The following is a 13,547-nucleotide window of genomic DNA, read 5'->3' on the forward strand; positions in this document are numbered from 1 at the left end:
CTAGCAAGATATAGTTATTCCCCTACACGGAAATATTGGAACGTGATTAAGCATACATTGCGATATTTAAAGGGAACACTTGATATGAGTTTATTTTATTCTAACAAAGGTAGTGTAGATCTTGTTGGTTATGCAGATGCAGGTTATTTATGTGATCCACATAAAGCTCGATCTCAAATTGGGTACATGTTTACATGTGGAGGTATTGTCATATCATGGCACTCCATAAAGCAATCTATTATTGCTACTTCTTCAAATCATGCTGAGATAATAGCTATTCACGAAGCAAGTAGGAAATGCGTACGGTCGGGATCAGTGATTCATTTTATTCAAGGAAAATATGGTTTGGAATGTGATAAAAGATCCACAATTTATACAAAGACAATGCTGCATGCATAGCCCAATTAAATGAGGGATTTATAAAAGAAGATAAATGGTGACATTAATGTGTAACAAAACCGTTCAAGTAACAATCCGACAGATTTATTCACTAAATCTTTGTCAACTTCAACTTTTGAGAAGATGGTATACAAGATTGGAATGCGGATACTCAAATATTTGAAACAGGGTTTTTATCAGGGGGAGTAATGTCAGGACCCAAAATCTAACTAGTCGTGATGGAACCTAACCCAACCCGCTAGGTAAGCCAACTTTCAACTATCCAATTCTAATAACAATTATTAAAGAAATTTAAGTAAATAATTATCTTAACCTTATACATTCCCCAAGAACTCGTAGTACAAATCATGAGCTTCTAAGAATAGAATATACAAAGCAGAAATGAAATAATACATAGCCTGTTTGAATAATATATAAACAGAGCTTTTAAAAATCTAAGGCTACCCTGAACAAAAGGCAGCTACAACAGGAACGTAGGTACATCTTCAAGTCCCGCAACCATTGAGCACAGCAACAACAACAGCCAACATATGCACGCAATGTGCAGAAGTATAATATCAGTACAACCGACCCCATGTACTGAGTAAGTAACAAACCTAGCCGTAGGTTGGAAGTAGTGACGAGCTTCCACCAAGGTCGAGTCCAAAACTAATAGTCCACAACAATCCATTATAACATAAAGCAAATAATACCAGAAGTAACTCAGGGATAAAATACCCAGCCAAATCATGATTTCAAAAATAGTAGTTCTTTCTTTCAAATACATCAGTGAAAAAAAACCAAATCATTTGCTGGAGTTTCCAAAAATATGAATAGTTTGAAAACAATAAATTTCTCCCAAAATCTTGTCAATAATAAATAAGATGTTTCATTTTCCTACCGGATAACCCGTATAAAAATAAATGCATCACTATGCCCATCTGTCAACAATGTGTGAAAAATCGTGAATGATGTGTGCGATGCAGTACAACACGAGGAAATACATCTCTATGCATGTATGTCATGTGTGCATGCCAATGCAATGCAACTCAATGATAAGATCATAAGCAGCCCCTCGGGCAGAACATCACTCATATACAGTCCCTCGGGCAAAACCTCACAATCACTCGTACCACTTGGGCATACCTCATAATCACTCTTGCCACTCGGGCATACCTCCCAATCACTCTTGCCACTCGGGAATACCTCACAATCACTCATGCCTCCCAGTCACTCAGCACTCGGTACTCGGCACTCACACTCATTAGGTACCTGCGTTTACTGGGGCTATGTACAGACTCCGGAGGGGCTCCTACAACCCAAACGCTATAATCTGCACGGACAACTCACGTGCTATAATAATAAAGTATGCTGCAGGCGGGCAACCCCGATCCACACTCATCCTCACAAATCAGGCCCTCGACCTCACTCAGTCATAAATATGCTGCAGGCGGGCAACCCCGATCCACACTCATCCTCACAAATCAGGCCCTCAGCCTCACTCAGTCATAAATATGCTGCAGGCAGGCAGCCCCGATCCACACTCATCCTCACAAATCAGGCCCTCAGCCGATATCAAACATGTTGCGGCGTGCAGCCCGATCCCATAAATATGCAACATGCTGCGGCGTGCAGCCCGATCCCATAAATATGCAACATAAATCAGGCCCTCGGCCTCACTCAGTCATAAACCTCTCAAGCCACTCGGGCATCTCAGTAAAACAGGGCATTCATCCCAAAACATTTATATGCATCAAAATAGAGTCATAAACCTGAGTCATGATATGCAGTGAAATGAATATGACTGAGTATGAATTTTCAATTTAACACAATAATTCACAGCAATATGACATGAATTTTCAATTTAACACAATAATTCACAGCAATATGACCTCTGAGGGTCCCAATAATACTGGCACATGGCCTCAACATGATTTCTAATATGCTTTTCAGCTCAATTTCTTTAACACATAAAACCGCATGAAAAATGTCAAGATTATTTAACTATAAAATTCTACATAAACAATTACGTCACAATTTCTATAGTGCACGCCCACATGCCCGTCACCTAGAATGTGCGTCACCTACCAACAATTCACAAAATACATATATTCAGGGTTCATACCCTCAACTCCAAGATTAGAAGAGTTACTTACCTCAAACAAGCCAAATCTAATGTCGAGCAAGTTAAGCAATGCACCAGAAATTCCATTATGCGTGTATCAACTCCCGAACGGCTCGAATCTACCACAATTAATTTGATTCAGCCCAAAATTTATAGAAATTAATTCCATATCAAAATACTAATATTTTTACAAAATTCGAAATTACGCCCCAAATATCACCCGTGGGGACCACGTCTCGGAATCCGACAAAAATTATAAAATATTAACACACATTCAACCACGAGTCTAACCATATAAATTTTACTCAAATCCGACATCAACTCGACCCTCAAATCTCCAAATTAAACCAAGAGAGTTTTCACAAATATTTTCAACTTAATTCACCAATTAAATGCTAAAAACAACCATGGATTCGGGTAATTTAATAAATATTGACTTAAGAACACTTAGCCCGTTGTTTTCCCTGAAAATCTCCCAAACATCGCCTCAATCCGAGCTCCAAATCGTTAAAAATGGAAAATGGGACGAAGTCCCATTTTCTGAACTTAAACTTTCTGTCCAGACCTCTCTTCTTCGCGAACGCGACAGGTCCCTCGTGTTCGCGAAGCACAAAATGTGCTTTCCAACATTTGCTCTTCGCGAACGCGAGACACTGCTCGCGAACGCGACGCTTAACGGAGCCTTTCTTCGAGAACGCGATCTCCCCTTCGCGAACGCGATACCCCATACGCGAACGTGATGCACAACCCAGCTTCTCTTCGCGAACGCGAGACCCCCTCGCGAACGCGAAGAGTAAATCCTGCCTGCCACAAATTACTCTTCGCGAACGCGAGGGCCCACTCGCGAACGCGAAAGAGAAAATCCGAAAAATACAGCAATAGATATCAACATTCTCACCAAGGCCAAAAATGATCCGTTAACAATCCAAAACTCACCCAAGTCCCTCGGGACCTCAACCAAATATACCAACAAGTCCTAAAATATCATACGGACTTAGTCGAACCCTCAAATCACCTCAAACAACGCTAAAACCATGAATTACACCCCAATTCAAGCCTAATGAACTTTAAAATTTCTAGTTTCTACAACTTGCGCCGAAACACATCAAATCACATCTGTTTGACCTCAAATTTTGCACACAAGTCATAAACGACATAACGGAGCTATTCCAATTTCCATAATAGGATTCCTACCTCGATATCAAAAAGTCAACTCCCCGGTCAAACTTTCCAAAAAATTAACTTTCGGCATTTCAAGCCTAATTCAACTATGGACCTCCAAATAATTTTTCGAACACGCTCCTAAGTCCAAAATCACCATATGGAGCTATTGAAATCATCCGAATTAAATTCCGAGGTCGTTTACACATAAGTCGACATCCGGTCACTATTTTAACTTAAGCTTTAAACCTTGAAACTAAGTGTTCCAATTCATTCCAAAACCTCACCGGACCCGAACCAATTACCCCACCAATTCACACAACAACTGTAAAGTATAATTTGAACAGTAAAGGGGGAAGCGGGGTTGTAATACTCAAAACGACCGGCCGGGTCATTACAAGTAAAATACGCGCTATACTTTTTTTTTTTCTTATTAAGATTTTTCCCATAGGGTTTTCCTTATAAGGTTTTTTTTTGACAACTAGTTATGCGTATTACTAAATATGTATACTCTTTTTTCTTCACTAGAATTTTTTACCACTGGTTTTTTCCTAGTAAGGTTTTAATGAGGCACATTATCTTTTAATGAACATCCAAGGGGGAGTTTTATAAATATATTATATTATGGATGTTCATTTAGTACTCTGTTATAAATAAGTTTCATGAAGAAGCTTATCTATATGAGACTCCGCCGTAAATATATTTATTTATTTAGTACTCTATTGGAAATAAGTCTCCTGAAGAAACTTATCCTTTCAGTACCCCGTTATGGATAAACATTACGCTCGATAGAAGATTATCTATATCTGGTATAATGAGCTTATCCTTTTGGTACCCCGTTATGGATAAATATTATCCCCGGTAGAAGATTATCTATATCTGGTATAATGAGTTTATCCTTTCGGTACCCCCTTATGGATAAACATTACTCCCGGTAGAAGATTATCCATATATGATATAATGAGTTTATCCTTTCGGTACCCCGTTATTGATAACCATTACCCTCGATAGAAGATTATTCATATCTGGTATAGTGAGCTTATCCTTTCGGTACCCCGTTATGGATAAATATTACCCCCGATTGAAGATTATCTATATCTGGTATAATAAGCTTATCCTTTCGGTAACCCGTTATGGATAAACATTACCCCCGGTAGAAGATTATCTATATGTGGTACAGTAGCAGCTTGCTTTCTTCTATAAATAGAGGAAATTTCAGTTCATTATTTACATAAGTTTGAAGTTTGAATAATATATCAGTTTCTCTCTATACTTGTCCTTACTTTACAGTTTTTATTTTATAACAGGATCGAGGATTATTTAATTTTCTGCATGTACTTTTTCTAAGATACTAATATTTATTCATTCCATTATATAAACAAGAAAATCTCTCCTTGGGCTCGTATAGAAGAAGCCCTATTCCTTTTCTTTTATTTAGTCCTCCGGCGTTGAATTTTACTGACTAGATTAATTCCAATTCGTCTCTGATAAGATTATGTGAAAATTAAAAAGTTTATGAAATTATGTTTTAGAATGAATAAAAAGAAGAAACAAATGTCAAATTAATTGAAAAGAATGATCAAAAGCAACCTTGCGATGCTCTTGATGTGATTTAATAAAAGCAAGATGTCTGTTATTTCTTGTCAGTATTCAGTCACGATTTGGACCACCTTAGATTCCCTTTAATAGAAATAGAAATAAAGCAGAGACAAAATAGCAGAGGAAATAAGACAAGTGTCGATCTCAGCCACAATAAAGCATTATATGCAGTGACTTAATTCAACACCTAACCCTAGAATTATTTAACTTTTGTAACACCTACCCCACATATATATTTCTGTATCAGGAAGTTTGCTGTCTTTTCCAATTAAACATAAAGATAGTGGGCTCTAAAATTATTTAATTTCCTGCATGTACTTTTTCTAAGATACTAATGTTTATTCATTCTATTATATAACCAAGAAAATCTCTCCTTGGGCACGTATAGAAGAAATCCCTATCCCTAGACACTAAGAGATTCTTTATTTTTTCACGATGAATTTGTCGGAAATGTCTTCACCAGCGTCATTGTTTACGGCTTGTGTCTCAGTGTCTGCTTCAATTATGTTGTTTCAAACTATGTTGAATCGAGTTTTTCCCGAGGAAGTCAAGAACTATATTTTCGCGAGGATTACTAGTTATTTTAGGCCTTTACCCTCTACTATCACTCTAATTATTGAAGAAAGGGATGGTATGGCTAGTAACGAAGTCTACAACGCTGCAGAAATCTATTTGTGCAACAAGATTATCAATCCAGATATTCAGTACTTCAAAGTTAGCAAGTGTTCGAAAGAACCAAATATACGTGTCAAATTCGCCAAGTGTGGGAAAATTGTTGATTTTTTTCAAGGGATTGAACTCATATGGAGGTTTGTTTCTGAAGATAGTAAAAATATTCCAGATGTAGATTCTGATAATAATAACATAGTAGTTTCTCAAGAGAAACGTTGTTTTGAGCTGAGTTTTCATAAGAAGCATAAAAATGAAGTCTTGAATTTTTACATGCCATTTTTATTAAAAGAAGCAAAAATCATAAGAGATGAGAAGAAAGTTGTTAAGTTATATACTTTAGCATGTTCTTCTTCATATTCATCAATATTTTATAGGGATTTTATAAATCTTGAACACCCTTCAACATTTGACACGTTAGCTATGGATTTAGAACTAAAGAAGGCTATTATTGAAGATCTTGATAGGTTTTTAAAAAGGAGAGAATTTTACAAGAAAGTAGGAAAGGCTTGGAAAAGAGGGTACTTAATATATGGACCTCCTGGCACTGGAAAATCCAGTTTAATTGTAGCAATGGCTAATTATTTGAAGTTTGATGTTTACGATTTAGAACTCTCTAGTGTAAAGAGAGACTCGGATTTGAGAAGGTTATTGTTGAGGACTACAAATAGGTCTATACTTGTTGTTGAAGATATCGATTGCAGCATTGAATTGGTAGATAGGAGGACTGCAAATCATGGAATTCATGCAGATTTCTTTCCCCGAGATCAAAAGGTTAGTCGTTTTGACAAATTGAATTTCATAAAATCCTCTGTATCATTGAAATATAGATATATAGATACTATATATATTCAAGAAAATGGCAATATTTGAACTATCATTTTTCATAATGTATGTTTTGTACGCATCATGTTAGAGTAAGGTCTGTGTAGACCCCATAACTACACTGAGTTTATTGTTGTTGTTAGTATATTTTAATTTATACTGTATTATATTATTATATTTAGATAGATTGTATTATTTATTAACCTTTTATACTTACTCGATTTTATTTTATATGATAGACTTTTAGTGTGTGTATATATATATATATATATATATATATATATATATATATAGTCCTTTTTTGGTTACTTAACAATGTAATACAATAAATTTTAAATAATAATCATAACAAATATTGTATTAATAATAACATGCTACTTCCAAGACTAACTTGCTTTACTTAATTATTTTTCCCTACAGATTACACTTTCTGGGCTACTAAATTTCATAGATGGACTGTGGTCAAGTTGTGGGGATGAAAGAATTATAATATTCACTACCAACAACAAAGACACACTTGATCCAGCTCTATTAAGGCCAGGTCGTATGGACATGCACATTCACATGTCGTATCTTACAATTCAAGGATTTAAAGTCTTAGCAGAAAATTATTTGCAAGTACAATATGATTACAATAATCGGGTTTTTAGAGAAGTACAAGATTTGATTGAAGAAGTACAAGTTACTCCTGCGGAAGTTGCTGAAGAACTCATGAAAAGTGATGATGTTGATGCTTCCCTTGGAGAACTTGCTAGGTTTCTAAAAAGAAAGATGATTAAGAATGAGGAAAAAGGGATAGAAATACACAAGACAAAGAAGATGAAAAGTTGTGATCACAGTAAAATGAATTTAGAAGGGGGACTTGAAGCAACGGTAAAGTTGTCTTCGTGTGACCTATAGGTCACGGGTTTTGGTCATTAAATCAGCCACTGATACTTGCATTAGGATAAGCATTATATATCATATCCTTTGGGTGCGTCCTTTCCTTGTTCTCTACGTGAACAGAAGATGTTTTGTACACCGAGTTGTCCGGAAAGATTGCTGTTATTAGTAGTCAAGTAGATGGCTAGATGGAAAAAATTCCTTTTTTAAAAAAAAACATTAGGCAGAGAATTGAGGTTTTCTCATTTCTTCCAAGATTGATTAAAGGAGTTTTGGCCCTATGATTTTCAAATTTTGTTCAGTTGCTTTAATAAATTCAACCACCAAAAGTTGATTTTGGTTAGAAAAAAAGAAAAAGAAAAAGAAACTCAAGTATTTCAATTTCCACTGAATCTCTTTTGCTTCTTTTTTTGTGACTGAAGTGAAACACAATTTGAGCATTAATCCACTTGAAGCACACTATAATCGTAATACTTATGACCTTTGGATCAGAGATAAATTTTAATTTCCTATCACTGCAAGTCATTTTATTTTGTTAATAGACTCTGAACTTTTTGCTTGGTGTAGCAAAAGATAATAACTACAACAATTTAAGGTAAGTAACAAATTTACCTAGTTGGAAATAATTAATTTATTTAGGCAGTACAAAGAATTTTTTACACTTGAAATGTATTCTGACTTATTGTAATAAGTAATCGGTCTTATTTTTTAAGTTACTAGCATCACTTTCCTCGCTACTTTTTACAACAAATATACAGTTATCATTTAGATAACGTATAATTGTTTTAAATATTTTCAGGGTATTAAACTCAAAAAGAAAATAAAATTAGAAGTAAGAGCTTTTATCAAGTCCTTGAAAATATTGAACTTGATCTCTGATTGTATTGAAAAAGAAAATTCAATGTGATTGATTATTTTAATTATACGATGAAGGAGGAAAGTTTATCTAACAATTATTTTGGGAGTGGGACAAAATGCAGGAAGTTCCGTGTTCTTATTATTTTTCTTTCTTTCTTCGTTCCTTGTTCTTATCCTAAATAGTAAAAGTGCTTTCCAGCTCGAGGAAATGCTCAATGGACGGGCTAAGAACTTTACTATTAAAAACCGTACTAATGAAACTGTGTTTTCTTATCTTTTCTTTTTAATTTATTTTTTACCCAGTGAGCATTGTTACGAGACAGACTAATTTGAATTCGCACTTATAAGTTCCACTTTAGAATATAAAGAGCTCTCTGCTAAAAGAGCTTCATTTCCGGGTATCAAACCTGAAATCTTTAATTAATGATAAACTTATTTTCTTTGATAATACATTGTTAAGAAGAAGGATATTATGCCAGAGATCTAGGTTAGAATGAAAATTCAAGTTTGAGTTCTACTACCTGTTATAGCTATTAACTAGATGGTGCAATTTGGATATTGTTGGGAATAAATCCCCATAGAAATAATATTTACGGTAATAAAAGCGAAATAATAACGTTATCGAGACACGTTAATTGACAAGAATAAAAGAGTGACAACGATACCAAAATTTTTAAGTGGAAAACCTTTTTAAATAAGGGAAAAAATCACGGCCACGAGACGAGCAATTGATATCACTATAGCAAGGAATTTTACACTTTGTAGGTCCGAGTAAAATACTCCAAAGACCACTACAACACTCAAAAGAAATAACCCACTTTTGATATTCTCACCTTTCTACAATATCGCTCACTCTCTATTTTTCTCACAAACTATTTTCTTATACCCTTTTTGTGAAACCTCGCTCTTTCTTTCTCTCTTTGTTGGTGTGTAGAAATGAGAGTCGAAGCTCTCCTTTTATAGCCGAAGCCTCACTCTCTAAAGCCTACTATATTTGACAATTTACACACACTTTTCCTTCTTTTTCTTCAATGTTGACAATTCAACAAAGTTGGCTACCAAACCAAAGAAATTCAACAAAGTTAGCTACCAAACCAAAGAAATTCTCAGCCAAATATTTTCCTTAGGCACATGCCTATTACTTTGGCTTTTGAATGAAATGGACCTCATCAATCTCCCCCTCTATTCTCATTCATCTAGAGGAGGTAGCACTGTCTTCTAGTTTGAGTGCATGCCGACAAGTTCTTTGCATAGCTCGAACTTATCTCTTGATACCACCTTAGTCAACATATCAGCAGGATTTTTACTCGTGTGAATCTTTTTGACCTGTAAAGATTCGTTCTCCGCCTGCTCACGAATCCAATAATATGTTACATCTATATGCTTTGTTCTTGCATGGTACATGGAGTTCTTGCTCAAGTCTATTGCACTTTGACTGTCCCAATAGACGACATACTCTTTTTAATGCAATTCCAGCTTTTGAAGAAACCGCTTGAGCCATACCATCTCCTTACCAGATTCTGTTGCCCAATGTACTGTACTTTAGTTGTTGAAAGTGCAACATACTTCTGCAATTTAGACTGCCATGATATAGCTCCCCCTGAAAAAGTAAATAGATATCCAGTAATGGATTTTCTATTATCAGTATCACCAGCCATATCAGCATCCGTATATCCCTTCAAGATTGGATCAGATCCTCCAAAACGCAAGCAATCTCTTACAGTACCTCTTAGGTACCTTAGTATCCACTTGACTGGTTCCCAATGTTCCTTTCCAAGATTTTCAAGGAATCTGCTGACAACACCAACTGCATGAGCAATATCAGGTCTGGTGCATACCATTGCATACATTAAGCTTCTGACTGCTGAAGAATAAGGAACTCTAGCCATGTTCCCTTTCTCCTCCACTGTTGTAGGACACATCTTCTTGCTCAACTTCAGATGACCAACAAGAGGTGTGTTGACCGGCTTAGCATTCTTCATGTTGAAGCGTTGCAGTACACGTTCAATGTACTTCTCCTGAGATAGCCACAACTTTCTACTTGTTCGCTCTCGAACTATCTTCATACCCAGAATTTGTTGTGCTGGGCCCAAGTCCTTCATATCAAATGACTTAGATAAATCTCCCTTCAACTTTGCAATCAGCCCCTTGTCTTTTCCTACAATTAACATGTCATCCACATACAACAATAATATAATAAAGTTATTCTCAAAAAATATTTTGAAGTATACACATGGATAAAAATAGGTCTTTATGTATGTTTGACTTTTCATGAATGAGTCAAACTTCATGTACCACTGCCTTGGTACCTGCTTCAATCCATAAAGACTCTTATTCAATTTGCATACTATGTGTTTCTTTCCAACTACTTCAAATCCTTCTGGCTGCTCCATATAAATCTCCTCTTCTAAATCTCCATGAAGAAATGCAGTTTTCACATCAACTTCTCCACGTCAAGATCTAGGCTGGCTGCTACGCTCAAAATTGTTTGAATAGAAGTCATTTTGACAATATGTGAGAAAATTTTGTCAAAATCAATACTTTTTTTTTGTTCGAAGCCTTTAACCACCAATCGAGCTTTGTATCTGACCAGCTTGCCATTTCCATCTTTCTTGAGTTTAAAGACCCACTTACATTTGAGTGGTGTTTTACCCTTTGAAAGTTCAACCAGCTTGTGCGTGCCATTTTTCTGCAGAGATTCCATCTCTTCTTGCATGGCTTTCATCCACTGGTTCTTTTCTGTATCGGACAACACCTCTTTAAGACTTTCTGGCTCCCCCTCATCGCTGATGAGGACATACTCTGTGGCAGGGTACCTGCATGACTCTATCCTTGGCCTTTCTGATCTCCTTATAGGTTGAGGTTATTCTTCTCGCTGAGTGGGGTGCTCCACTTGCTCGACATCATAATCAATTTGCTCCCCCACAATAACCTCACCAGGTTGCTCCCCCTGCTCGGCAACCTCATCGGTCCTACTTTCTACACTTGCGGGATTGTTAGAAGTAGAAGGAATAGTAATAAGGTTAGGAATTATACCATTCTTGGCCTTCTCTGGCATATCATCAGCAGTTCCGACTTCACTTTCTCGGAAGACTACATCTCTGCTTCTAATGACCTTTTTCTTTACAGGATCCCACAATCTGTATCTGAACTCTTCATCTCCATATCCGATGAATATACAGGGAATAGATTTATCATCCAGCTTTGTTCTCTGCTCCTTTGGTACAAGTGCAAAAGCTCTGCAACCGAACACCTTCAGATGTGAGTATGACACTTCCTTGTTGATCCAAACTCTCTCTGGATGTCAAACGCCAACGGAACTTATGGACTCCTATTGATCAGGTAACAGGTTGTCTGAACTGCTTCACCCTAGAATGACTTAGGCAGTTTATCCATTCTGAGCATGCTTCTCACCTTCTCCACAATGGTGTGGGCTACGTCATTGTGTTGTTGAGTTCCAGGAACTGTCTTTTCATGTCTGATCCTATGGCTCGAACAGTACTCTTCAAATTCCCTTGAAGTTTACTCACCTCCATTGTCACTTCGGAGACGCTTTAGCTTTTGACCTGTCTCCCTTTCCACCATAGCATGAAACTTCTGGAAAACTTGAAATACCTGATCTTTGGTTTTCAAAATATAAACCCATAATTTTCGTGAAGCATCATCAATAAAAGTAACAAAATATTTGTTACCGCTCATCGATTCAATTTCCATTGGACCACAAACATCAGAGTATACCAAATCAAGTATATTCAATTTTCTTTCAAACGATGTCTGAAATGAGAATCTATGCTGCTTACCAAATAAACAGTACTCACAAGGTTTTACCGTTGTACCTTTGGCATAAGAAATGAGTGATTTCCTGGCAAGAATTTGCAATCCTTTCTCGCTCATATGACCCATTCTTTTGTGCCACTAATCTGTAGAAATCTCATCTTGTGTCGCGTTCAATTCACCTTGGCATATTTTTGCATTTGTCCTGTACAACATGCCACGAGCAACTCCCTTTGCAATCACCAATGATCCCTTGGTGAGTCTCCACTTTTGATTTGCAAAATTATTCTCGTATCCATCTCGGTCTAAAGCAATTCCCTAGATCAAGTTCATCTGCAAATGAGGTACATGTCATACGTCCTTTAGAACCAATGTGCATCCGACATTTGTCTTGATACAAATGTCACCAATCCCCGCAATCTTTGAGTAACTTGTGTTACCTATTCTCACAGTGCTGAAATCACCTGCTACATATCTGCAAAAAAGATCTCTTACCAGTGTGGCATGGTAAGATGTTGTTGTATCAATCACCCATTTCGACTTTGGACCTGATAAGTGCATGCATTCCTCTTCTTCGTTTATAAAGAGGACAACATTATCATTGTTTTGCACCATGACGGTTGTGTTGTCGTCATTCTTCTGGCCACTAGTTTCACCTTTGCCCTTCCTTGGATTTGGGTAATCTCTTTTGAAGTGACCTGGTTGATCACAATTGTAGCAATTTCTAGCTCTTGATTTGTATCGATTCTTAGACTTCCCACGAGCTCCGGATCTACCATAGTTGCTCGAACTACTTTGATAACTCCTACCTCTACCTTTTGTCATGAGAGCTTGTCCTTGATTTTCAGGCTTCTTTCTCATCTTCTCATTTGAGTAGATATAACGACCCGGTCGGTCGTTTTGAGAATTTAAGCCCCGATCCCCTAATATCTGCTTTCCCCATATTTGTTTCTACTTTTGGGATTTGCCGGAGTGTTTGGTTATGGAATTCGGGGAGTTTTGGGACACTTAGTCCCTAGTTGTGAATTTAAGCCTTAGAGTTTGGACCGTAGTCGGAACTATGTGAAGACGAATCCGGAATGAAATTCTATCAACTCTGTTAGCTCCGTTGAGTGATTTTGGGGCTAGAAGCGCGTCCGGAATGTGTTTTGGAGGTCTGTAGTAGATTTAAGCTTGAATTGGCGAAAGTTAGTTTTTTGGCGATTTTGGCTGATAGTGAAAATTTTGATATCGAGCTCGGAATGGAATTCCGAAAGTGTCTGTAGGTTCGAATGTC

The 13,547-nt window shown here is 36.7% G+C and overlaps 1 protein-coding gene across 1 annotated transcript; it reads left to right on the forward strand.

Annotated features, from left to right (window-relative positions):
- Positions 1–5,594: 5,594 nt before the first annotated feature.
- Positions 5,595–7,894, forward strand: LOC104115722 (AAA-ATPase At3g50940-like). The gene is made up of 2 exons (XM_009626413.4): positions 5,595–6,706; positions 7,178–7,894. Exons 1-2 carry the CDS (start codon positions 5,699–5,701, stop codon positions 7,655–7,657), a joined length of 1,488 nt encoding a protein of 495 aa, XP_009624708.1. The 5' UTR covers positions 5,595–5,698; the 3' UTR covers positions 7,658–7,894.
- Positions 7,895–13,547: the final 5,653 nt, after the last annotated feature.

Source organism: Nicotiana tomentosiformis, chromosome 9 (assembly GCF_000390325.3).
Source record: "Nicotiana tomentosiformis chromosome 9, ASM39032v3, whole genome shotgun sequence".
In the NCBI taxonomy this organism is placed as follows: domain Eukaryota; kingdom Viridiplantae; phylum Streptophyta; class Magnoliopsida; order Solanales; family Solanaceae; genus Nicotiana; species Nicotiana tomentosiformis.

Coding starts and splice junctions, on each gene's coding strand:
- LOC104115722 (XM_009626413.4), top strand. CDS start 5,699: ATGAATTTGTCGGAAATGTCTTCACCAGCGTCATTGTTTACGGCTTGT. Junction 6,707..7,177: donor TCTTTCCCCGAGATCAAAAG/GTTAGTCGTTTT, acceptor TTTTCCCTACAG/ATTACACTTTCTGGGCTACT.